The sequence below is a fragment of the Symphalangus syndactylus genome, chromosome 2 (assembly GCF_028878055.3).
Source record: "Symphalangus syndactylus isolate Jambi chromosome 2, NHGRI_mSymSyn1-v2.1_pri, whole genome shotgun sequence".
Taxonomy (NCBI): Eukaryota; Metazoa; Chordata; class Mammalia; order Primates; family Hylobatidae; genus Symphalangus; species Symphalangus syndactylus.
Window position 1 is genome coordinate 145,766,967 of NC_072424.2, and position 27,688 is coordinate 145,794,654.

Consider the following 27,688-nt stretch of genomic DNA (forward strand, 5'->3'; position numbering starts at 1 on the left):
TCTAAACACCTCTGACCCATAAGAATCGTGGCCAGATGCTAAGGATAATCTTTTGTTGTCATTGCCAGAGATAATTATTGCATTAAGGTAAGACCATCCTCATCATATCTTGTTAGGAAGAATTTTAGAATAACAGAGCTCCTACTGAATCTCAAATAAACCTAGATTGGAACAATGAATGACCTAAGAGATTTCTTAAATTATCTCAAAAATTACTAACGAGGAAAAACATCCATTTTCATCATTGAAATTAACATGGATGTGGAGACAGGGAAGGAAAATAAATACAAAATAAATGTTTTGGAAAAGGAGAAGAGAGTTGCAGGGCAAAAAGTACAATAAAGCATCATCCGTCCCTCGCTGCGGGGCCAGGAACCTGCATTGTCCGTCGCTCGCCATGGGGCCAGGAACCTGCATTGTCCGTCGCTCGCCATGGGGCCAGGAACCTGCATTGTCCGTCGCTCGCCATGGGGCCAGGAACCTGCATTGTCCGTCCCTCGCCATGGGGCCAGGAACCTGCATTGTCCGTCCCTCGCCATGGGGCCAGGAACCTGCATTGTCTGTCCCTCGCCATGGGGCCAGGAACCTGAAGCCAACCCTGCAGAATGTGAGGTGGGGGGAAGGTGGAACCAAGAGCTCTAGGAAGTCCTGGGTCAGGGGACCAAAAGCCAGTAAAGCGTTGGTAAATGCACTTATAAAAAGTTCCAGGTCCACTAAAAAACAATAAAGGCAGTGTGGTAAAGAGAAGCAACCACGGCCTTGGGTCTCCTGCTTTCCTCTGGGATCTCCATACCACCCAACAGCATCACACAGGGGTGGCTCTGGGGTCTCCATACTACCCAACAGCGCCACACAGGGTTGCTGGGGTTCAGCCTCACTTGGTTGTGTGTGCATCCTGAGAGGACCGTCTTGGTTCCCCACAGAAGGTGGAAGCGTCTCCAGGCATTTGGTCCTGAGAGGGACTGCCTCGCCCTGGCCACATCCTCCTGAACATCCCTTGGGTCTTCCCGCTGGCTGCAGATACCTCACTCTGGCAGCTCCGTTGTAGGGCTGAGCCCCTGCCCTCTTTCCGTCATCTGCCTCCATCTTTCCCAGGCTTCCTGAAGAAACCTGCTTTCTCTTCTTGAACTTCTAACTTAGCTCCCTTTTTACTGCACACTTCTCATTTTCTCTTTGAAAATGACCACCAGCAAGAGGATCCCTTAGTGCTCACACAGTAGAGCTGAAATGGCAGACATACCCTATATTCATTTAAGTGGTAGATAAGCAGGACCTCTGCTCCAGGGGCTTCTTGCAAGTAACATCTTCATATCTTTTCCAAACACTTTCTTGTGCACTGTCACATTTTGTTTTCACAATCGTCTTTATGAAACAGGAATCATTGTTATCACCTCCACTGGACAAGTGAAGAAACCAGAGCTCACATGGCTCCATACACGTCCCTGGTCACTTTGCTCTTCTGCCATCGCCAAGGTCAGCATGTTCCCTTCGACCACAGAGCCTTGCCAGCCCGATGGCCCTCCATGCCCTGCACCTGCCCACAGCCACCTTCTGCGTATTTATTGGGTTCGTAGCTGTAATCTAGTCATGCAGATTAAAACAAATTCATCTCATTCAATCGTTTGCTCTTGGTTTTAAGGTCCTATGGGTACCCAATAAATAGAACAAAAAGGCAAAAGGGGGTCAGGAATGCTGATGGGACCTACATTATCACCACTTTCCAAACTCACTGAGTTATTTCACTCACACTCTTAAACTTACTAAGACAAGCTGCCTTTGAAAAGCTGATGCCCAGTGTCTCTGATTCACACCTCACTTACTTTTTTATTTTATTTTGAGACAGAGTCTCATTCTGTCGCCCATGCTGGAGTGCAGTGGCACAATCTTGGCTCACTGCAACCTCCGCCTCCTGAGTTTAAGTGATTCTCCTGCCTCAGCCTCCTGAGTAGCTAGGATTATAGGTGTGCGTCACCATGCCCGGCTAATTTTTTGTGTTTTTAGTAGAAATGGGGTTTCACTCTGTTAGCCAGGATGGTCTGGATCTCCTGACCTCATGATCTGCCTGCCTTGGCCTCCCAAAGTGTTGGGATTACAGGTGTGAGCTGCCGCACCTGGCCTATATTTTTTTGAGACAAAATCTCACTCTTGTTGCCAAGGCTGGAGTGCAGTGGTGCAATCTCTGCTCACTGCAACCTGACCTCCTGGGTTCAAGTGATTCTCCTGCCTCAGCCTTCCATGTGGCTAGATTACAGGCACCCACCACCACACCCAGCTAATTTTGGTATTTTTAGTAGAGACGGGGTTTCACCATGTTGGCCAGGCTGGTCTCAAACTCCTGACCTCAGATGATTCGCCTGCCTCGGCCTCCCAAAGTGCTGGGATTACAGGTGTGAGCCACCATGCCTGGCCACCTTGCTTGTTTTCTAAATGAGCAGAGAGCACTTACGTCACGTCTCCACAGTGAGCTCCTCCTGGTGAGTCTCCGTGCTCCTGTGAGGCACCTCCGTCAGCAGGGCTGTGCTGAGGCTGGGAAGCAGATGCCCTCCCCACATGGTGGTTTTCTTCATGGTACTGGTCCACATATGGAAGAGCTCGTTATTTTATCCTCACAGCTACCTCAAAGGTGACAAGGTACTATCACTCTCATTTTACAGATTAGCAAATTGAGTCTTAGAGATTGCACAGGTGGAAAAATGCAGAACCAGCATTAACTCTCCCCTGTTGCTGCAGAGCCCAGTGGCACCACCCAATTGTGCTAGGAACATGATGCCGGCTCAGTGGCCCGCAGAGGCTGCAGTGGCCCGAATCCAATGTTAATGCCCCCAAACTGAGCGTCTGTGACTCAGTCTAGTGCATGAGGGAGGATCGAAAAACCGCACCACAAAATTGGTGAGATCCTGTGCAGAGTTTGAGTGCTGTGACTCAGTCTAGTGCATCAGAGAGGAATGAAAAACCGCACCACAAAATTGGTGAGATCCTGTGCGGAGTTTGCTCGTTGGCCTCATCTGTGTTATGTTGAGGGCAGCACACTCCTCAGAATCCTCTGCCGGAGGGAGGAGCCCAGCACCTCCTTGTTTTCTGTTTGAACCCCAGTCTCCTCAGGCCCTCGAGTGATGCCAGCATATTGATTTGAGAGGCACTGGCCACCACGAGGACACCATGATGCCTGCTTTCAGTGGCATCCTTTCTGATTTCTTCCTACTGCCGGCCTTGACACATCCACGTCTGTGGCTTTGCCCTGGGATGCCAGCTCACGTGGCTTCTCATCCAGTTTCTCTGGGTTCCTTAGATCAGTGGTCCCCAACCTTTTTGGCATGAGGAATGTTTGACATTTTTTCCATGAACTGGTGGGTGGGGGATGGTTTCCAGATGATTCAAGCACATTACATTTATTGTGCACTTTATTTCTATCATTACATTGTAATATATAATGAGATAATGATGCAACTCACCATAATGTAAAATCAATGGGAGCCCTGAGCTTGTTTCCTGGCAACTAGATGGTCCCATCTGGGGGAGAAGGGAGACAGAGATCATCAGGCATTAGATTCTCATAAGGAGCCTGTAACCTAGACCCCTCACATGCGCAGTTCACAATAGGGTTCACACTGCTATGAGAATCCAGTGGCGCTGCTGATCTGACAGGAGGTGGAGCTCAGGGGGTAATGTGAGCGATGAGGAGTGGCTGTAAATACAGATGAATACAGGGCGGGGGACCTCTGCCTTAGATCATCTTTTAGGAAGCAGCAGATATCCTCCCAAATCAGCTTTGACTGATCTTCCCTCTGAGCCGCTCAGGCACCTGTGTTCTTCCTTATACAGCGTGGTCATTTGTGGATGTACATTTCTGCCCTCTGGATTTTCAGCTTCACTAGGGCAGGCTCTTCTTCAAAATCCCATCCTCCTGGAGGCTGGTAGAATGCCTTTTACAGAGAGGGGTCACTTAATAACTATTTAATACGTTCAGTTCAAGCTGGGTCTGACTTTTGAGCTAACTGGAAACATGAGGCTTTATTCTTAAAGACTGGGAGCAAGAAGGCAAAGACAATAAAATACTGAAGTTAAGGGTTTCTAAAATACATAAAGTGGTGCAACTAACTTCCATCAGATGCCGGATGATAACTGAATGAAATGCCCGCCTCTCAGACGCCAGATGAATGAGTGAATGAAACGCCCGCCTCTCAGACGCCGGATGAATGAGTGAATGAAACGCCCGCCTCTCAGACGCCGGATGAATGAGTGAATGAAACGCCCGCCTCTCAGACGCCGGATGAATGAGTGAATGAAACGCCCGCCTCTCAGACGCCGGATGAATGAGTGAATGAAACGCCCGCCTCTCAGATGCCGGATGAATGCGTGAAGGAAACGCCCGCCTCTCAGATGCCGGATGAATGAGTGAATGAAACGCCCGCCTCTCAGATGCCGGATGAATGAGTGAATGAAATGTCCGTCTCTGGGAGAAAATGTCCCGTGGAAAGTTGTGTTTTCCTTTAGCGTTTAAGCTTTGCATTGTGGGCTCTGAAACAGGATTTCCATATTTGCTTGGAAGATTTAGGTTCTCTGTTCTAGAAGAGTAGGACTCTGTTTTCTGAAATCTGAGAAAGTCCAGGCTTTAAAATGGAGAAATGATTCTTTAAAACAGGCTTGAGTCTGTAACCCGTCTCCCACCTGTCCCCAGTGACTTTCAGAATTGTGCAGGCTCTCCACACACTGGGCCTCATTGCCAGTGCTGCCCCGTCTTCTGTTCTATCTCATTTTTTCCTGTGTGCACCTCCCACTAAGAGAAACAAACACGTGGATGCCATCTATTTTCTCTTGGCCTATTATTTAGAAAGTGTGTGCTCTTGATAATTTTTTTTTTTTTTGAGATGAGGTCTCGCTTGCCCAGGCTGGAGTGCCCTGGTGCACAGTCATAGCTCACTGCAACCTCCAATTCCCCGGGCTCAAGTGAGCCTCCCACCTCAGCCTCCTAAGTAGCTGGGTCCACAGTTGCACATTTATTGTGCACTTTATTTTATTACACCACCACACCTGGCTAATTTCCCCCCACCCCTGATAGAGACAGAGTCTCACTGTGTGGCCCAGGCTGGTCTCAAACTCCTGGCCTCAGCAGATCTGTCCGCTTTGGCCTCCCAAAGCTCTGGGATTATAGGTGTGAGCCACTGCACCTGGTCTTGCAAATCTTACAGCTACAGAATTACGTATTTCAGAGGCAAAATTTCCTTAATGTCTTCTCATGCCATGTGTTATCTCATATAGTCAGAGAAGTATTTAACCAATATTATAAGGAGAAATTTTAAACATGTTAAGATTTGAAGAGTGCTTTTACCTGTTTTGTAAACGGTTTTTGTTTTAATCTTTTTCTTCTGGCCCAAACCCAGTAATTTATTAAGAAGAAACATAGACCATGACTTTGATCCATTGAGTCTGTCTGACTGGTTTTCTAATGTGTGAGCTACTTGGTGTCCACAAAGACACTTCCTGTGCCCTTCCCTCCCACCCCCTTCCTTACACCTGGGCTCCTTGCACCTGTGCAAATATCACTGCTTCGTGGAAATCAAAAGAAATGAGAAACCCCTGCAATTGTGAGGGTTTTTTTTTTTAATAAAGTCGCTGGATATCCAACTGATTGCATTCTAAATTTAGCAAAGTACTTTTTATCTTGAATTAGTTTTAAGACTCTCGACCGGGTTCTTTTAACACGTAGTGAATTCTTTGGAATAGGAATATTTATTTTTCTTGAATGGGCTGTTTATTAATGAACACAACTTAGTTAAAAGCTTATTTTCTTACATGCACTGTCTCCCGTGAAATTTAATTGCTATTAAACAGGAGGAAGGGGAGAAACATGTCCATAACCCGTGTGTTCTCTTATCCCTGAGAAATAACACTTCCATTGTTCTGCACCAGTACATTATCAAGAATTATGGTCAAATTCCAAATGCCTGGATGCTGGGTGCTTTTATTTGAGAAAAAATGTCGAGGCTGTCTCTTTCCCTTTAGAGAAAATGATAATTACAGCATCTTACCTAAGTCCTCAGCATCTCCTCACTTAGGGTTTCAGGAAATACATAGAGACCACCCCTTAAACATAAAAATTAACAGGATTTAGGTTATTCCATCTTTTCATCTACAGTAGAAGACAGCTATTAATAGGGTCGGCCCCTGTTTGAAACGAAGGCACCCGGGGCTCCTACTGAACACACTGCAGGTTCACGTTTTCTTTCTGTTTTTTTCCCTCTTTCTCGGGTGCAAAGCTGCGCTGCCCCGGCCAGCTGTGTGCTGCGAGAACCAGGCTGTTGAGATCCTCAAGTGCCTGTTAGGTGAGGAATGACTCGGAAGCATTTTATAAGATCCAAGCTGCGTCTCAGCGGGTGGAGGAACTTCCCAAGGCACAGCACCTGAAGGCATGTCTCCCAGGAGCTGCCTGCCCCTGGGGCGCCCCCCCACTGCTGGAAGAGCTCAGTCAATGCGTGTTGGTGACATGAAAAATGTGGTTGAGATTCATTGTGGCAGAATTCAACAGAATGGATTTATGTGCCAGCTCTGTCCTCTTTAAGTAAAAGCATACATATTTGCAAAACCCTGAAAGGCAATGATCTGTTTTCACTTGCGTCTTAGCTAAAATAAACCTGAATCATTTCAGCAGGTGAGCTTATTCTCAGGAAAATTAGAGCACGCTGTTTGAAATGGAACAATTGTGAAAATTAGCTCCCTCTGAGATGGCAAAGGCCCCATCATGTCTGGGTGCTGCTCACCTGTCCGTTGGCTCCAGCCTTCATCCCCACATCTGGGCAAGGCCACTGCCAAGTAGCTTTGTGAGCTCCGAAACACACAGGCTTACCTGTACTTAGCCACACCTGCTGCTGTCACAGTCCTCAGGTCGGGAGCTCTGAGGACCCCGCCTGGATTTCTGGTGAGGTCTGGGGCTCCCCACGGGCCTTCTGGCCCCTACAGCTTCTTGCGTGCCCTCCCTGGCTTTGAGTCCAGCTTCGGCTTCTGGCTAATCTCTAGTTTTAATCCTTTTATCAGTGTGAAGATTTTAAAAAATTGTATGTGTAACATTGGGCAAATTATTTAAAGTTGATAAATTTTCATTCAAGAAATCACAGGTTATGATTCCTTCCACTGCCCATCAAGGTCACCATAGTTCCCGCAAAGCTTGGGTCAAGATTTATCTTCAAGATAGCAGAGCAGCCCTTTTTAAAAGAGCTGAGACTTGGCCCACAGTGGTGCTGACAGCCCTACGTGACAATAATATAAAAGTGAGTGCAATTTCCACGGCCATTAGCTCCACTGACACAACCCACCTGGTGATCCGCAGCCACAGAGGGTTACAATGCTGATTAGCTGGGCAAAGCTAACCTTTAAACAGAGCCAGCTGAGATGCAGACTTCAAGGCGGAAAGTTTCGTTAGCTTCTCAAGGAAGGCAGCATCCTGAGTTGGTGAATTTCTTTTTCCTCTCTTACTGGTAAAGGGGCATGTTGATGAGGGCCCCCCAGCTTCTGCTGAACCTCAACCCTGTTTTCCCCCTGCTCAACTGGAAGAGGGATTGGAGCAGCGCTCTCTTTATCTCCACAAATGTCCCTGGGCGAACAATGCCACCTAGCCCCGCTCACATGCACACCACGGCCAGAGGGCCACGCACTACCATAGCCTATGCTCTGCCGGCCACAGCTCTGCGCGTCTCTTTCTTTCTTTTGGTTAATGCATTGCCTATGCTCTGAATCAGGGAGAACACCCCTTGGGGCAGGTGATAGTCCGGGGACCGAAGGCCTCTGGCAATCCTGTTTGTCCTGGAGCACAGATGCTTCCTCAGGGTCACTTTGAGCTTCACCTTGGTGTCTGGTGTTTTGTCTGGCCTGATGGAGGCCTGGACAGGACTAGTGGCCAGTCAGGAAGTGGCAGGACACTGATGACTTGTCCAAGGAAAACACGCGGGGCCAGCACACTCAGATCGGAGGCTTCCCTGGGATCCAGTGAGCTCTGAAGCATGTGTCAGGCTGTAAAAGAGCAGGAGGGAGATGAAGGGCCTGGGGCTGCTGTGGGAATTGCGGGGCATACATGACCATTAGGTGATCTCTATGGCCTGCGGAGAGGATTCCTGTGCCTTAGGCATTTTCAGAGAAATACACAAGCTTCCTCTGGGCCATAAGGTCACTCGTTCATTCAACTAACATTTATTCAAAGAACAATAGTCCAATTGAGTGCAGTCTAGTCCAATTGAATGTAGATTTCACCTGCATTCGGAGAATGTAGATGAAATTGTGTGGCACCATTTAAATCAGGAAGGATTCCCTCCCATTTCCAGATAGTGGACATTCCTGATACTTGTCACTTCCAAAAGAATGGTACAATGTGATGAATGTGGAGGCAAATTAGTCAATGAATTCACAAATTAAAAGGAAAACATTGCTACTCAGACTTTCAGGGGTGAACTAGGCACACGTGCACCCCCTTCAAAGATCAATGAGTCACATGTTGTTCTGTGTCAGATGGCCGATATTGATGTAGAGAACTTCCAAATTATCTAGGCTTTTGAAACAGACAATGGCTAAAACGTTCAGAGGTGCATGTGACACTTCTGGCAGGGGTGAGAACCGGGTGGCGTTATCCCTCAAGCTTTCATTCCCTGACTGTGAAGTGGCCTGAGGCAGCCTTCTGTTTTCTGCTGCTCTGAAGAATGTGTCTTTAAATTTGCCTGGCTTCTTTTTTTCTCCTTTAAGTTTTTGAGAGTTGATCAAGATAAAGACAAGGATTGTAGCTTGGACTGTGCGGGTTCACCCCAGAAACCTCTCTGCGCATCTGATGGAAGGACCTTCCTTTCCCGTTGTGAATTTCAACGTGCCAAGTGCAAAGACCCCCAGCTAGAGATTGCATATCGAGGAAACTGCAAAGGTAAGCTGCTGTTCGATCATTCATCCAAAGATGGGTACGTCCATCATCAAAATGAATGCAAACATATTTTCATGCTTGATAACTTTTTACATTTACAAACTCGAGTTTATGTTGACATTTTTTTCATAGCATGTAAGGAAGAAGAGTAATTTCTATGAATTTTAAGTGCAGTCTTTTTTTTACTTGTCTAATATTCTTTTCTTAGAATGCCTTATTCCATCATGAAAGAAATTTATCCAAATATCTCAGTTTTTTTCCCCAAAGTCTTCTAGAATTATTCTCAATAAGATTTCTTTCTTTCTCATTTTTCTTTTTAGCAAGTGGGATGTGTACAATAGCATGTGTGCAGTTTTCAGTGATTTTTTGGTGTTGATTTTATACTCTCAATTTTCAATTTTCCCAATTTAAGAATTAGATTCAGAGTTAAGAGTCTAATGCTTAGAGCCAAAGATTGAAATGCTTCCTACATCAATGAAGGGTTTGATTCAGCAAAAGATGCTGATGTTTCAGGGTTATTTTCAGAAAGAAATTTACCTTCTTTGTCATAGTATATGGGAAAAAAGACCACAGAGACTAAAAATGCCTTTGAGGTGATGTTCTGCATCATCTGGCAATTAGCTTCAATAATCCTCTTAAATGAAACAAAACAGCAACCACACTGCAAACCAGCACTGAGTGCAGCATCTAGGTCCATGCTTACCCAGGTGTTGAATAAGCTTGCTCTTCCTTTCGTAATGCAACGTAATACCAGGTAAACAGATTTCAGTTACTTTTGCAGACGACAGGGGCAGAATTTTGCCATGTTCTTTAGGCCTGAGAGTTCTTCCTACTGACATTATGAAGTCATTCCTATATACAGTCACAAGGATGTTTTGCTCCATGACAGACCACATGTCCAACAGTGGTCCCATAACGTTATAATGGAGCAGATATAGAAACCTGTTGGATGGCGCTTGATATTGGCATTGAGATCAAGTATGGGAAATGACTGATGTTCAGTAATGATGCTGGAACATTCAGTTTTCCATATGAAAAGATAAGTATATAAATGAAGATGTATATATCATCTAAGTGCGTGTAAGTACATTATGATGTTCACACAATGATGAACTTGCCTAAAGGTGTGTAATAGTTTGTTCTCACACTGCTAATAAAGACATACCCAAGACCGGTACATTTATAAGGAAAGGGGTTTAATTGACTCATAGTTCTGCACAGCTGGGGAGGCCTCAGGAAACTGACAATCATGGCAGAAGGGGAAGCAAACACGTCCTTCTTCACATGATGGCAGGAAAGACAAGTGTCGAGCAAAAGGGGAAAAGCCCCTTATAAAACCGCCAGATCTCATGAGAATTCACCATCACGAGAACAACATGAGGGAAGCCACCCGCCTGATAACATGACCTCCCACCAGGTCCCTCCCATGACACGTGGGGAACTACAATTCAAGGTGAGATTTGGGTGGGGACACAGCCAAACCATATCAGGGTGATTTCTCAGAGTGCATCCCTGTTATTAAGAAACACGTGACTTTACCCAGATTTAGTGCTCTGAAAACAAGGAACAGCATAAACTCTCTGTGGAGCCCTGGTCCCTGCCCGGTGGCAAACCCAACCCCTATGCATTTATCTGCCAGCAGTGTGCGCAGACTCCTGATTTGAAGGCCTGACTCCTGTCCACATGCACCTGTGGCTTTGCCCATGACAAATGGCTATTCATTATCAAGGGTTTTTTTTTTTTTCCTGAAATTACAGTTTGTTCAAAGTCAGAGTATTTCAGGACACAGCATTTAAAGGCTACACAAATGCCAGGTATGGGGCACAGTAGGTAGGCAGGTAGATTCTCTAGTAAGAGTCCCTGGGAAGATGATTTTATTATACATCTGAGGGCACAGGAGGGAATGGTGCTGTGGAGCTTAAAGTCCCATTCTGGTTTTGCAGTCAGATGCTGTTTCTAAAGTGTTTATCACATGATGGTGTTATCCTCCCCTCATGCTGGGGGAGTCATGAAGACCCCAGAACAGAAGTCCACTCAGAGGGTCCTATGAGGACCAACAGGAGGGCCCGAGAGGGAAGTAGGTGGAGCCGGGCTGGCAGGGCTGAGTGCTGGATCCCGGAGTTTGCACTTTCCTGTGGGAAATGGAAAGACACAGGAAGTCGTGGGCAGAACAGGGATGGATGCAAATTGCCGTTCTGCACGGCGCATGCTTCCCTGAGCTCACCAGGCTGCCCCATCCCAGCACCCGCCTTGTGCCTTTGTCCAGGGGTGCCAGGCCCCAGCGTCACCAGCACAATTGCAGTGAGCCTTGCTGTGCTGAAGCCCTGGCATGCTTTAGAAAGGACCACAAATGGAGGGGTGAGCTACTTTCAAAGGGAAAATGGAACTTTAATTCACTCATTAACCTCAATATGCTACTGAGATTGCAAGGAACAAAATGCAGTAAAAAATTATTTGATTCATACTTTAAATAAATGAAGTGCAGTGGCAGTATCATAGCTGAATCCCAAACACAAAGTTTAAAGATGCTGACATGAGCTTAGTGGGAGTGGTGTGGCAACCACAGCGTGTGGCCTGGGATGGTCGCTGCCAGCTCTCGGGTGAACTTAGTGGGACAGGTTTGGCAAGCACCACAGCGTGTGGCCTGGGATGGTCGCTGCCAGCTCGTGGAACCCACCCAAGACCTCAGGATCCATTTCAGAGAGCTGGGCTCTGGACACTCATCTGTTTGAAACAGCTCTTGGGGACTCTGGAAAACCACTTTCTATGGCCTGAGGGAGTGCCAGCCCCTTCTAGAAACAGCTAATATCTGGTGATGATGCTACACATTGACCCTCCAGTGTACCCGCACACTGAGGAGCTGACTCCATCTAACTTTAGCCCAAATAAAAGCTGGTGATGAACGTACCCATTGAACCTCCAGTGTACTCGCGTGCTGAGGAACTGGCTCCAACTAACTTTAGCCCAAATAGAAAACAACAACACTTGGAAAATGTGTGAAAGTGAAAGATCTATATATATACAAATTTTACTGTAGTAGAAAAAATAATTTAAAGTTATTTAAAACACAGATGTGAAATATCTTTCTACAAAAAAGTCCATAAAAGTAAAGACAACATGATTAAAATTGAAAGCATTTGACATTCTTTCACTGAATTATATACTTGTATGCACTATTTACATTAAAACACACGTTGAAACTTTGACTATAGTAGCAGCAATATCTGCTCCAGCTTTCTTTGTGGTGTAGGAAAAATAGAATATACCATTTAAAATAAATGATATTTTGTAAATGACTGATTTATTTTTTTCCCTAAGCATCCATTCTTATCTCAAGGAAAAGGAAAATAATTTGTTGAATCTAACGTACTTGAAGTTCTATAGTTCTGTATCACTATTTTGTCCTTATAGGTTTTTTTTTCTTAGTAGACATTTAGGTTTCAGTAAACTGTACATTATTTTAGTTTTAATTCCCTTGGTGAGCACTTGGGTGAAATATCTTAGATTCATTTAATGGGAGACACACACACACAAATACACACACACATACACACTCACATAAACACACAAACTCTTAGTTTATTCAAGTGGACAACTGATATTTACTGAGCAGCTTGGTTCTATGTGATTCTAAAACTTTATGATCAATTTGCTTCAACCTGATTCTTTCAATAAGTTCTGACATTTACTTGATATTAATACATTCGGTAAATTGGCGTTTTCTTCTTACTGAATGATTCCTTGAAGAGTGCTGAGGCTGCGAGTGAGTCTGTGCTGTTCTCCATCAGATAACCTCTCAGGGAGCTCGTCTCTTCATTTGATTCAGTTCAGCACTGGGTGCCCCAGAACTCAGGGACTCTGTAAGAATCTTTGTCCCTGGCAGCATCCTCCAGATGGGAACTGACTGGCCTGCTTCTAGCACTGGAAACGGTTTCACGTCAGACTTTCAATAGGATCCCGGATGCTCCCAACACCCAGCCTGTCTTCAGACTCTCCAATGTGGTGGACGGCTGGGGCCCTACAGGGTGGCAGGACCCCTCCCTCCACACAAGGACCAGCCATGGGGCACATAGCGGGGTGCACAGGGGGCCCTCATGGGACTTCTTCAGAGCGCAGTGGTGCCTACTTCGTGGGGTCATAAGCACAGGACCCCAAAGTGCTGACCCCACCTAGCTTCCCTAGCCTGCCCCAATGCTGCAAGTTTGTTTACTCTGCATCTGAGAAAGAACAAGTCAGTCTGTTTCTTTGGAGACCAGCTAATCCTTTAAGAAGCGTCTTTCAGACTCGAGGACACACGTTGCCCACCAAGAACAGTGTGTCTTGTCCCACGTTTTGCCGCCTCCTACTGCCGATACTCTACTGCTAGAAGTCTTGCTTCGTTGGCCAGAGAGGACAGTAGTGCCTTGGACAACTGTCCGGGGATAACATGATTTCCAGCGTGCTTCACCCGGGAAACCGCATGGCCGTGGGTTATGGAAAGTCGGTGTGGAGCCAGGTACCTGGCCGGAAGGAAGCATGTTCTTTTTTCCTTTGTGTCTGACCGATGCGGTGAGACTCACACTGGAGAAAGACTCAGATGTGATTTGATGCCTTGGCTGTAGTTATAAATCTCAGCTATCTGTGCTGAGAAAAGAGAAACCATTTAAGAATAAATTTAAATATCAGATGATGTACTCTTCAGAGAAGTTTTTAGAAGTGATTGCCTATGAAGTCTTAGCTTGTGGAAACAAGTGCTGTAGAAGTGGGGAGGTCACAGCACCTGATTAAACTTGGAATTTCATGTTCCCTTTTCTTGCCGCGTTCCCTTAGATAACTCCAGTCAGATATTCCATTGAAAGGCCACAAAGAAGCCTCTGCTTTAGCCGTAGCCTTTGAGGACGAGCATGTGAGGGATTTCTTAGACAAAGGAGGGAGGTGGAAGCTCGACACCTGTGACCCTCTCTGGCTCGTGGGATTTTCAGTTGTCTCCCCAGCATGTGACTTCGGATCTTTGCCATACCCAGCTGCAGGCTCAAAGTGACATTCTCTTTGGACAGGGAGAACAAATGTCAATTAAACACAGATGTCCTTTTTGGTAATATCCTTGTTAGTTTATGTGTACCTGCATCTAAGCTAATTTTTCTGGATGATTATTTCAGTGGGAATTCTTATTTATGTTACTGAAGAAACTTTCTATCATAAATTATGACACACAAACAAATATAAGGGAGAAGTAGGCAAAAATAAAATGTACCTAACCAAAGTAGGTCTCACTTAAATCTAAAGGATTCTGTTGGAAAGAATGCACAGACACCTGTAGTCTTCAAAATCTCGTGTGTGTGGTGCTGCAGCTGCCAAGGCAGCAAACATTAAAATCAGTCTGAGGAGAGACTGTTCACTGTGCATTATAGATCTTGAAATAACTGGGTGTCATGCTTCTCTGATAGTGTAGATTTGCATGTGGGGCTGGGCTCGGAGACGCTCCGTCTGCTTTCCGCCCACGTGTTGCCTCCAGTTAGGTCTGTTCCCTGCTGGGGGCTGCCTTTAAAAACGGGCTCCTGCCTCCCGTCTGCAGTTGGAGTTTTCCTAAAGAAGCAGCCTTGCACCTGCATCCTGGCTTGTGGCGGAAGACAGGCCTCGCCCTGAGGGGCCGGCTCCTTCCTCGGCCTTGCCCTGAGGGGCTGGCTCCTTCCTCGGCCTCGCCCTGAGGGGCCAGCTCCTTCCTCTAGGCTGTCACACTGTTAGTCACTTACATACTCATCCCAGCATCCAGCCTGTCCCACTGCTGCAAACGCAGCAGTAGCGGCTCCCGGGGAGCAGGAGCAAAACACACTGAGCCCAGGACGGGTGAGAACAGACACGGGGCTTGGTGTCTACTCAGCAAATTGTGCTTCTGTTTCCCTCTAAGAGTATAAATATTGCACATTCCACAACAAAACCCAGGTTGAGAATTTTCTTCCCTGAAGGTAAAAGAGGGAGCACATGATTGTCCCTTTAGATCATTCGTGTAATTCGAATAAGCCTCCGGGTTTTCTCTACGTGATTCCTGGAGTGGGCGTTGGCTAGTGTAGCACAGTGTCGCCTTGGCATATATGAGGCTGTGGCTGTCTTTAGCATTTTGGGGGCATTTTTACATTTTTGGTGGGTGACAGTTCTATAGGCCTGTCTCTTTTGGATGTACTATTTGGAAACAACAGTTCAAATAGTTTAGTCCACGTTTAATTAAATTCGATTTAAACGTTTTTGCACACTTCAGACTGTGATCTAACCATTGACCTTGAATAGAACTGCAGTGGTTTACACTGATGCATTTTTCTCATATTTTCATAGAAATTTGTGGAGTTTGTGTTTTCAGAACTCTGCAAACACATTAATATTTTTCTTTTGATCTGAGACTTTTGGGGCTGTCTTTCTTTTCAACAAAATCTCTGGCATTCCATAGAAAAGCAAAAAAAAAAAAAAAAGTCAAATGCCAGGAGAACTTGAAACTATTGTGAGATTTCCGGAAACAGATATTGGACAAAAGCAGCTTCCTTGGAGATCTGAGGACCAAGAGCTTCTGAACGGGTGAGTCTGAGTGAAGGGAACGTGGTGACAAAGGCTCTAACATCCACCCGTTGCTCTGTGCATCTGTCTCTGAGGCCGCACAATGACCTCAGCAGCCCTCAGCAAAGTCGGAGGGACTCAGCCAGCATCTGGCCCACATGAGGCCCACGGCGCAGGAGGTCCACAGGTATCACAGTCAGATTCGAATCTCCGCAAGATGAACACATATGCTGTTATTAAGATTATTAGGCGGGCAGATCATGAGGTCAGGAGACCAGCCTGGCCAACATAGTGAAACCCCGTCTCTACTAAAAATACCAAAAAAAAAAAAAAAATATATATATATATAGCTGGTCGTAGTGGCGGGTGCCTGTAATTCCAGCTATTCAGGAGGCTGAGGCAGAGGAATCCCTTGAACCCGGGAGGCGGGGTTGCAGTGAACTGAGATCATGCTATTGCACTCCAGTCTGGCGACAACAGTGAAACTCCATCTAAAAAAAAAAGAGGTGACTGCTACGATGAGGTTTAGAGACTGTTCTTTCCATTGGTGAACCCCTGGAGTGATACACGCAGAAGTTTACTCCCATGGCCAAGTGATGGTTGTAACAAGAATCTAACTGTTGGTTTTGGGGCCGCTCATCCAAGTTGGCTGCGCCATGACAAGGCGTTTCGTGTCAGTGCCTCCCGGGAAAAGCTCCTTTCTTCAAGATTGCCCCAGACAGTCGGCTGTGAGGCCTGTCTGCGGCTGTCTCTCCGGCATTCTCTGCAGCTTTTGCAGAGTTGGGGTGGGGTGGGGTGGGGACCACTTTGCTCCTGTGGCCGGCGGCGCCGTGGCCCGGCTGTGAGGCCCAGCAGGCGTTTGGGGTGGCACCTTCCCAGGCCTTCTCAAGCCGCCTCACGCCTGCTCCTGATGCTTCCAGAGAGGAACAGCGGGTAGGAGTGTCTCCGGGAGGAAAGCCAGGCGGCTTCACACCTGATGTGGGTCGAGGTGCAGCTCCTTCCACTTCCCAGCATGGACCTGAGGGGCTGCCCCTGCCGGGGGAGCAGCTTTGCCATCCTTTGAATCAGCAGCGAGAGCTCTCGGGCTCCGAGGCCAGGCGCTGCCTAAGAAGCCGGAGCCATGGGCGTCTCACACTCCAGAGGAACCAGGCCTCCCCGCGGGGCTCCGTCCACGCGCTCTGCTCCTTCTGCTGCAGTTTTCCTGAAAGCACAGCAGTAGCGCCTGCGGCCCGCAGCTTCTTCTCAGCACCGGTAGAAAGGAGGACCCTGCCTTTTCCTCAGCTGGGGCTGGGCAGGCTCCGCCAGGTGAGGCGCTGGCAGCACGTGGGAACCCCCTGTGGGGGTGAAATGCAGGGGCCTGGGCGGTGGAGGGGCCTGGGCAGTGGAGGGGCCTGGGCAGTAGAGAGTGGCCTCTGCAGGTGTCCCGATGCCCAGCCCAGCTCCAGACTCTCAGGGCCACGAGCTGAGGGCGCCGGAGCTCGAGTCTGGGCCAGGGCGCTCTGTCCTCGCGTCTCTAGAACGAGGAGCCGGCTCAGAGGAACCCAAAGAATTCTTTCTCTCTGGAGGTTTTCCCATCACCTGAGTGTTTCCATCGAGCTCTTCCTTGTACTCAGTGGCCTAGAAAGAGGCCAGAGAGCTCCGCACCTGCCCATTCCTCGGAATTTCGCGGCCTCGCGTTCGAGGAAGTGGGAGTCACGACGTCCCCATGAGGCTCCACCCCCGCACAAGCGCCCGGGGCCGGAGTGTCGCCTGGCTCCTACCGGGCAGCATCGACCTGTTCATTTTCCTCAGAGAGACGGGCATTTTCACTAAGGAAATCTGTGCGGGGGTGTGAGTGTGAAAATGTGAATGTGCGAGAGGGCGTTTCTGTTGCATGTGAGTGCGTATGTGTGAGGTTGTGTGTGCATGAGTGTGAATGTGTTCATGTGCACTGAGTGTGCATGTGTGATTGCGTGTATGCTTGTGTGTGAATGTGTGTGTGCATGTGTGATTGAATGCTTGTGTGAATGTGACTGTGTATTCATGTGCCTGTGAGTGTGCCTATGTGTGTGTGAATGTGCATGAGTGTGGATGTGTGAGAGCATGTGTATGCTTGTGTGAGTGCACGTGACAGTGTGTGTGATGTGTTTATGTGTGTGTGTGCATGTATGTGACAGTGTGCGTGTGTGTGTGTACGTGTGTGTATGCTGATCTGTGTATGTATGAAGTGTGTGAATGTGTGTGAATGTGCATGAGCGTGCATGTGAGTGTATGCTTGTGTGAGTGTACGTGTGTATATATGCATGTGACTATGCTTGTGTGAGTGTGTGAATGTGTTTATGTGTGTGCATGTGTGCGTGTGTATACGTGCATGTGTGTATGCATGCATGTGAGCATGCATGTGTGTGTATGCGTGCATGTGAGCATGCATGTGTGTGTATGCGTGCATGTGTGTGTATGTGTGCATGTGTGAGTATGCATGCGTGTGTGTGTATGCGTGCGTGTGAGAGTGTATGCATGCATGCGTGTATGCATGTGAGCATGTGTGTGTGTGCAAGCATGTGTGTGCATGTGAGTATGCATGTGTGTATGCGTGCATGTGTATGCATGTGTGTGCGTGCATGTGTGAGTATGCATGTGTGTATGCGTGCATGTGTATGCATGTGTGTGCGTGCATGTGTGAGTATGCATGTGTGTATGCGTGCATGTGTATGCATGTGTGTGCGTGCATGTGTGAGCATGTGTGAGTATGCGTGCATGTGTGTGTATGCGTGTGTGAGTGTATGTATGCATGTGTGAGCATGTGTATGCATGTGTGAGTATGCATGTGTGTATGCGTGCGTGTGTGAGTGAGCATGTGTGTGAGTGTGTATGCGTGCCTGTGTATGCGTGTGTGTGTATGTCTGCGTGTGTACGCGTGTGTGTGTGTGTATGCGTGCATGTGTGAGTGAGCATGAGGGTGATTCTTTCTGTGCACTGGGCTCCTGGGCCAGGTGCTTGTCCTTGGCTCCACCCTTTCCAGGTTGGATTTCCTTCTTCCCGCAGACACAACTATCAGAAGCAACTTCAATCGGATTTGTGCTTGTGCCTTGCAGAAACTCTACCCAGAGTGTGTTTACCTTAACTTGCTTATGGCATTTTAGCACGTCTGCTGTTTGGGAGCGCCCTTCCTCACAGGCTGGAGTAGACACAACAGGAGGTTCAGGGCCTTCGGTCTCGTGTGCAGCCGTGATCAGAAACACAGCCGGACGTTCCTGGAACGTTGCACATCCAAAGGGTCTTTCCTCGGTTTGCTTTAGCGGCACCACCAAACCCAAGGTACCAGTTCATCAGCAGAGCAGGGGCCTCTCCGTACAGCCTAGGAGCTTCTGCCCTCTGGAAGGTTCTAGTCAGCCTTCCTGCAAAGGATTTAGTGACCATTTACACAATCATCCATTTTGATCTGTTGAAAATCACTGTTATTAATTTTCATAGAGATGGGCATGATCTGTGGTTTCTTGTATAAATATTATAAAGGCTGTCTGAATACTGTAATATAGTCTTGCAATGGTTTGCAGTTTCTCTTAACTTTCTCTTTACAATTTGGCAACCTCAGTTACATATTTAGGGATTTCCTATTATAATTTTGTTTCCGCCTTTATGCATTTAAAAAGAGAATACTTATGTAAAATGAAAATGTCGTTCCTGTCTCCCTTAGCTCTGAAATAGTGTCGGTCTGGTCATGGCCGAGGGAAGGTTGGACGGATGCACTGGTCTGTTGCTGTGGGGATGAAAATGTCGTTCCTGTCTCCCTTAGCTCTGAAATAGTGTCGTTCCGGTCATGGTCGAGGGAAGGTTGGACGGATATGGCCGAGGGAAGGTTGGACGGATGCACTAGTCTGTTGCTGTGGGATGAAAATGTCATTCCTGTCTCCGTTAGCTCTGAAATAGTGTCGTTCTGGTCATGCTCGAGGGAAGTTGGACAGATGCACTAGTCTGTTGCTGTGGGATGAAAATGTCATTCCTGTCTCCGTTAGCTCTGAAATAGTGTCGTTCTGGTTATGGCCGAGGGAAAGTTGGACGGATATGGCTGAGGGAAGGTTGGACGGATGCACTAGTTTGTTGCCGTGGGGATGCATCATGCTGCTTTTGCTGACCAAGGGCTGCAGATCACTGGGGTTGGGGGCGCTTATCACAGCACTTCCATCTGTATTAGGACATTAGGATGGAAAAGAATACTTCAGTTCTGCTGGAGAGTGTTGCAGCACGGCATTCTTAGTTTTTCTGACTCTGGCCTTCAAAATTATGGGTGGGTAAAATACTACAACTTTTAAAACACAGTGTCTGCCTTCATTTGATGCCAAAATCAATAAAAGCCATGCCACTCTGAGGGCTATCATTGCCGTGACCACTACAAAGGCACCATATGTGTCCTCTGCCTGGCTGCCATTTGCTCGTTCAGCCCATGGCGTTCCCACACCAGCCCCGTCCCGGCCAACCCTGCACTGGGTCATGGGGAGATGGCAGTGCAAGCTGAGCCTGAACTTGAAGAGTTTACATGGCCATGGCCATAATCATAGCCATTCAGTGACCTTGCGAGATCCAGAGTCAGAGCATCTGTTGACCAGAAACATATCCAGCTAGCTGCTGCTTCCGTATCGATGAATGAGACTCTACCATCATTACCTGTGTCCCAGAGTTCTCTGCCTATTGCAGTAGGAAGCTGAGTGGCATCAGTCTTGAGACACCATCTCTGGTGTAGACCAAAGCATCTTGGAAGACCAACAGGAAGAGTTACTTTGATTCACTTTTGCCTAGCTTAGTGTGTTTATGTTCTTCTATTCTGTTACAGACAGGAGTCCCTGAGAGAGGAACTCTCTGGGCTTAGGACTACCAAATTCAGCATCACCTGTGAAGATCACTGTTTCATGGCCCTGTTTTGAAAAGTTTTCTCAAGATCCCTTTTAACTGTTCCTTTTAATTGTTTCTCTCCAGAATTCTCTGTAAAATGTTCAGCAAAGCAGTCTCTGCTGTTTCTTGCCTAATCCTGTTTTGAGAGATTCTAGCAAAGTAGGGAATTATTTGCTTTCCATTTAAAAGAAAACACTCATCATAAGTAACCATTATAAAACACTGCTATTCATTTCTACTTTGTAGTGAGCATCACATTTTAATGGTTTCTGTGACATATCTTTTTTTTTTCTTTTGAGACGGAGCCTCACTCTGTCACCCAGGCTGGAGTATGGTGGCAGGATCTCGGCTTACTGCAACCTTCACCTCCCAGGTTCAGGTGATTCTCCTGCCTCAGCCTCCTGAGTAGCTGGGATTACAGGTGCCCACCACCAAGCCTGGCTAATTTTTGTATTTTTAGTAGAGATGGAGTTTCACCATGTTGGCCAGGCTGATCTCGAACTCCTGACCTCAGGTGATCCACCCGCCTTGGCCTCCCAAAGTGCTGGGATTACAGGCATGAGCCACTGTCCCAGGTCTCCATGACATATCTTGATACGTAAACAAGCTTATAATCTGATTGGAACCTATTTTGTTTTGTAACTGAGAGAGAGGAAATATCATCCAACAGGTAGAAATAAATTGCTTGCACAATTAACTATCATTAACCAAAAATTCATCAAAATATTTCTGTTAGGGCTAGGCGTGGGGGCTCATGCCTGTAATCCCAGCATTCTGAGAGGTGGGAGGATTGCTTGACACCAGGAGTTCAAAACAAGCCTGGGAAACAAATCAATACCCCATCTCTACAAAAATTAAAACATTAGCCAGTCATGGTGGTGCCCATCTTCCCAGCTACCAGGCAGGCTGAGGTGAGAGGATTCCTTGAGCTCAGGAGGCTGAGGCTGCAGTGAGCCGTGATGGCACCACCGCACTCCAGCCTGGCTGACAGAGACCCTGTCTCTAAAGCAAAACAAAACCTGTTGTTAGTGACGCCTTGCTAAGCAATGATGAATTCTTTATTTATAAAGTCCCAGCTCTGCAGGTAAGAGCACAAATTTTCTAAAAATATATGACAAAATTCACATCAGAAAGTTTTTATTTGGTCTAGTAAAAAGTGACTAAATTCTTCAATTAGAAAGAGATTAACAATTTTATTTAAAGTGTTAATATTATAATTTCCAGCTAAGATGTTTTTCTTTGAGGTAGATATTTATTATAGCAATATAATACTATGAGCCAAAGTACTATGAAACCATTTCATCCCAGTCAGATGTTTACAACAATTTAACAAAGACAAAATGCATTCTGGGTGGATAGGGGAATGGAAACACTTGTTTCTGTTGGCTGGACATACAGCGGTTTAGCACTGTGGCAGACAGCAGGCACTCCCTCCGTAAGTTACATGCAGAACTGCCATGTGAACCATCATTTCTACTCCATCACTGGCTGGACATACAGCGGTTTAGCACTGGGGTAGACACAGGCACTCCCTCCGTAAGTTAAATGCAGAACTGCCATGTGAACCATCATTTCTACTCCATCACTGGCTGGACATACAGCGGTTTAGCACTGGGGTAGACACAGGCACTCCCTCCGTAAGTTAAATGCAGAACTGCCATGTGAACCATCATTTCTACTCCATCACTGGCTGGACATACAGCGGTTTAGCACTGGGGTAGACACAGGCACTCCCTCCGTAAGTTAAATGCAGAACTGCCATGTGAACCATCATTTCTACTCCATCACTGGCTGGACATACAGCGGTTTAGCACTGGGGTAGACACAGGCACTCCCTCCGTAAGTTAAATGCAGAACTGCCATGTGAACCATCATTTCTGCTCCATCATCTCTACTTTTTACCCAAAAGACTTGAAAACAAGCATTCAAACAAAAATTTACATCTGAATGTTTATAACAGCATTATTTACAATAGCCAAAAGATCCTAAGTGTTCATCCATGAGTGAATGAATAAACAAAATATGATCCATCTGTTCAATAGAATATTATTCAGCCATAAAAAGGAACATAGCTCTGAAACATGCTGTACATACATAAACCTTGACAACATCACGCTAAGTGAAGGAAGTCAGACACAGAAGGATACTTTGTGTGTGATTACATTGATGCACTATCTCTGGTGTAGACATATATCAGCGTACATACATGAACCTTGAAATCATCATGCCAAGTGAAGGAAGTCAGACACAGAAGGATACTTTGTGTGTGATTACATTGATGCACTATCTCTGGTGTAGACATATATCAGCGTACATACATGAACCTTGAAATCATCATGCCAAGTGAAGGAAGTCAGACACAGAAGGATACTTTGTGTGTGATTACATTGATGCACTATCTCCGGTGTAGACATATATCAGCGTACATACATGAACCTTGAAATCATCATGCCAAGTGAAGGAAGTCAGACACAGAAGGATACCTCGTGTATGATTACATTGATGGTGTAGACGTGCATGAACATACGTACATGAACCTTGAAATCATCATGCCAAGTGGAGGAAGCCAGACACAGAAGGATACCTCGTGTATGATTACACTGATGCACCATCTCTGCTGTAGACATACATCAGCATACATACATGAACTGTGAAAACATCAAGCTAAGTGGAGGAAGCCAGACACAGAAGGATACCTTATGTGTGATTACATTGACAGGAAATGCCCAGAATAGGCAAATTTGTAGAGACAGAAGGTAGATGGATAGTTCTAGGGGTTGAGGTGGGGGGGAAATGGGGAATGGCAGCTTAACGGGCACGGGGTTTTCTTTTGGGAATGAGGAGAATGTTCTGGAACTAGGCTGAGGTGGCAGTTGCCCAACACTGTGAATGTGCTAAATGCTACTGAATTGTTCACTTTAAAATGGATAAGATGGTAAATTTTATGTTATGTGTAGTCATACAGTAATTCTTTTTTTTTTTTTGAGACAGAGTCTTGCTCTGTCACCCAGGCTGGAGTGCAGTGGCGCAGTCTCGGCTCACTGTAACCTCTGTCTCCCAGGTTCAAGTGATTCTCCTTCCTCAGCCTCCCAAGTAGCTGGGAACACAGGCGCCTGCCACCATGCCTGTCTAATTTTTTTTTTTTTATTTTATTTTTAGTAGAGACGGGGTTTCACCATGTTAGCCAGGATGGTCTTGATCTCCTGACCTCGTGATGCGCCCACCTCAGCCTCCCAAAGTGCTGGGATTACAGGCATCAACCACCGCACCCAGCGATCATACAGTAATTAAAAAAATTATGTTGCTTATGTTCTGGAGATTTAATAATCAAACAGTTAAACATAAAGTGTTCAGAGTGGAATCTCAACAAGGCCATTGAACAGGGCTCTGTTTAATTTTTAACTCAACCAAAGAATCATACAGAGTAAAAATATATTAAGGAGAGACATTTATCATCATGTCTAAATAAGGTTTCCAGGGGTCAGTGTTGAAGCATCATATTCCATTCTTTCAAAGCCATTAAAAAGTTGGAAAGTTGGAAATAGTATAATTTTGAGGGTGTGTTTAATATTTTGATTTTTATAAAGAGGGGCATTTAATTCAGTCTAAGATGTGTCTGTATCAAGCATATAATGGCTTAGAGTGATATTGAGGACACACGGGGGCCATGACTATTTCTGAGCGCTCATTCCCTGGCGATTTTGTGCCTCTCAGTGGAATGGACCTTGTGGATGCTGTTCAGGCTCTTCTCTGTAGTAAAGATCTTGAACCTGATTTAACACGAGGTATCCAGAATCAGGAATAGCAAATCTGTGGAATAAGCCGCAACCCTGTAGCAGTTTTACTTAAGATGACTGCAGGTTTATTTTGAGTGATGATTTATGCAGGCCTTGTAATTTCATGCTAAGTCTTAATTGTTTCCTATGACTAAATGGTCTGCCATAGGCAAGACGTAAACTTGGAATTTAATATTCTATTAAACCCAAGAGCTGCAGATTTCAGAACTATCTGACCAGTGGCAGATGTGGAGTCTTTAAAAGAAGTCCACGCCAAGAATGGAGCCCACAAGGAGTTTGGAAAACTTAGCTTTCTTGGCATGTTCCACGATGGCTCAAATATTAGACCTAATTTATAGCTCCATCTGTACCTCGTGGAGACCTCGCAAGCTGGAACTCATATCACTTTTCCTTTTTAGACAGTCAAAACCACAGGTTATACTAAAAAATGAGGACAGAAGTCCAGCAAAGCAGTGATTTCTCCTCAGCTAAAACACAGACTGCATTAAAACCACATGTTGCTGAGTGCTGGCTGGCCAGGCCAGACTTTAGAATAAAGCTGAAGGCACGAAGCTGGGATGGATGGAGGAGCGTTTGCTCAGATGTGTAGGCCCGTAATGCTCCATGCAGCATGTGGCCGGTGGTTCTGCAAAAGCCAGAGAGGAGTCGCACAAAGGCCCTGGAGCATTGTTAGAGGCAAGCCTGTAGGAGCCCGCTGTGATGGGTGGAGCCCAGGGCTGGTAATCAGATCGCATTTTGCCATAGCCAGCACTTTAACCACCAGGGAGTCAAAAAGTCACCATCTGAAGACAGAAATGAACAACATTTGAAGAAGAGTCCTTGGAGTCGAGAGGGCCTTTGTGCTCTCTCAGGATGTAGGCACTTGTGATTGAAATCTGGAAATACTTTTTTTTAAAAAAGGAAAGCCATTTTTTTCAAATTTTAACATTCAAATGAGCTATATGGTGTGATGGTCCCAAGAAGTAAAGCATGCATGTGTGTTCTGCTTCCGGGGCAGGCGGCCCATGGCAGCCAACATGACGTCTTCTCCTGTGGTGGGAGGCTGTTCTTAGGACAAGCCTTTTGCCCCTGGGGGCACCGAAAGATGGGCCTGGTTGATGCTGGGCTCACAGCTTTCGCTCACTGGGCTGGAAGGCTGAGAGTAGCTTCAGTAAGCAACCGACTTTGTGGTCCTCATGTGTCTTAACCTGGCCCTGCAGGTTAGGGAGAAACAAGGCCTGCTCGTGGCACACACGGATCCTGCATTACTGCTTTTCATGTCTCTGTATTTCTGAATTAGTTTTTTTCCACAGTGAGCATAGATATGCCTGGACATCTAAAGACTTTTCCAGTTTTGCTCGTCCTTGGGGTGTCTTCTGAAGTAGCAGCGGTGACATTGCGCCTTCTGTGAAATCTGTGTTGTTGGGATGGTGGGATGTGGAGCATCTGGGGCAGAGGACGAGGCTTTCTAAGAAGACCTGACCCTTTTATCCACCTGACAGTCAGATTTCCACATGAAGGTGGAGGCAGGACGGGAAACAGAGAAAAGGGATGAGCCACACTCTCCTCTCAGGCTGGTCTCAGTGGCACGGTGCCCTGGGCTGCAGCTAAGGTTGGGAGTCCCACCCCGTGCGTCCTAAGACCCCCACCCCTCAGTCACTTCCCTTTGGTCTGTTTTTAACGGTGGCATCTAGCCCTGCCCACCCTCTGCATCTGGACTTGATCCTGGTGTGTTCAGGTGGACGTCCTTGAATCTGAGGACAGCCTGCCTGCGTCCCACCAGACAGCTGACGTTTCCCCATTTTCAGGAAGCAGGGGCCACCTGTTTCCCCAGGGATAAGCTAGGAGGCCTTCCTGGGCCTCAGTGTTCTTACTCACTCAATGTGGAGAATGGTCCTGCCCTTCCTGCCCCTGGGCCTGGCATCAGATAGGACCAGGCCTGCATGTGACAGGCACCTGCCCTTCTTCTGAGGCTGCCTTTGCTGAGAGCTGAGCTGCCTGCAAAGCCCCTTCCAGCCTCCAGGTCCTCAGCACTCCTGCCTGACTCATGCCTTCACATCTTTCAATGTTCCTATCTGTTCTATCTTCTTCCCATCGCATAACCGCTCCTCTGCCCTGTTCTTCTCGACAGACGTGTCCAGGTGTGTGGCCGAAAGGAAGTATACCCAGGAGCAAGCCCGGAAGGAGTTTCAGCAAGTGTTCATTCCTGAGTGCAATGACGACGGCACCTACAGTCAGGTTACTGGCCTTGCTTGGGAGGTTCTGCACCTGCGCAATTAGGGAGGGGGACATGGAGCGGGTGTGGGGAGAAGGCAGGCGAGGGGGAGCCGAACAGAAGAAGCAGCGGGTTTGTTCTCTGGGGAAATCAGCCTTCTGCATTTTAGAAGTTAATTCATAATGAGCCTACTTGGCATAAATAGACACATAAATGAAGGTGTGTGTTTATTTCTTAGTTGGTGTAGGCATTTATATCATTGCTGCTGTCATTCACACTTTCATTACTATGAATTTAGCACAGGAAGCTTCCTTAGTGAGGCCAATTAGACCATGCTAACCTGGCTTGCAGCTTAGAATTTAATTTTAGTTTGATTTTAATTATGGGGAGCACACACTAAAAGTCATGTCTGTGCCAAGAGTGAGCTCCTGGATCATTCATTCCAACCTGACAGGCCCACAGAATGGAGCTGAGCCAAGTCAAATTCACGTTGTCAGCCAAAGGCACTGTTGAGAAAGTCAGCCAGCTTTCCGTTTTGAGTATGTCAATGCTGTTAACTCCTTATTAAGGAAAAACAAAGTACTAACATACAATGCTAACTGGCACAGGGGCAGAAAGAAGAGAAAAAACAGCACAGGTTCTGCACTTTGACATGCCTGTGGCCCATTGGGTGATGATGTGAGTTCTGTGTGTTTACATCATCGTTTGGCCTTTGAGAGACAATGAGGGAGAGAACGAGAGAGAGAGGAACTGGAGCTGAAGGAACAGGCTGTTCTGGCTGCGGTTGCTGGGGGAGCGGGTGGTGCAGGCTGCAGAGTGAACACTAAAGAGGTCCAGGTTGCTCTCCCAGCTCTGCAATGGGGAGCTCCTGACCTTCCCGGGCCTCAGTTTGCCCATTCATAAGGTGAGGGCTAGGGCTGCATCTGGAAGGCGGTGAGGATTAGTGACTTCACAGGTAAGGTGTCCAGCACACACTAGCAGTCAGTAAAGTGCTGATTTGGGCCCCTTTTATCTCTAAAACCCTGGGGACAAGACCTGCACACTTTCTTTACCGAGGACTCAAATGCAGCCACAGAAGTAGCTCTAGGTATCCCAGGACCCTGTCTGAGCCACTGCCGCAGAAAGCAGAGTGGGCCTCACAGCCGTGAGGCGCTGCGCCACGGGCCCGGGAGAGCTTACCCGTCCTGTGCTCTCTCGCAGGTCCAGTGTCACAGCTACACGGGATACTGCTGGTGCGTCACGCCCAACGGGAGGCCCATCAGCGGCACCGCCGTGGCCCACAAGACGCCCCGGTGCCCGGGTAGGTCTGACGTGCCTTTCCAAGCGGAAGGCTTGAAGGGAATTGGTTTGCCGTTGCTTCTGATCATCTTCCCTGGGTTTACTAATAATTCAAAGGGAAATCCAGTT

General features: G+C 46.9%; 1 protein-coding gene across 2 annotated transcripts in view; it reads left to right on the top strand.

The window, feature by feature from the left end:
* SMOC2 (SPARC related modular calcium binding 2) overlaps positions 1 to 27,688 on the top strand; it is a 217,072-nt gene that overhangs the window by 59,113 nt on the left and 130,271 nt on the right. For both annotated transcript variants that reach the window (XM_055269689.2, XM_055269690.2), the window contains exons 2-4: positions 8,728 to 8,899; positions 26,198 to 26,304; positions 27,482 to 27,581. In XM_055269689.2, the coding sequence (XP_055125664.1) occupies positions 8,728 to 8,899; positions 26,198 to 26,304; positions 27,482 to 27,581 (379 nt within the window). The remainder of the gene's footprint in view (positions 1 to 8,727; positions 8,900 to 26,197; positions 26,305 to 27,481; positions 27,582 to 27,688) is intronic.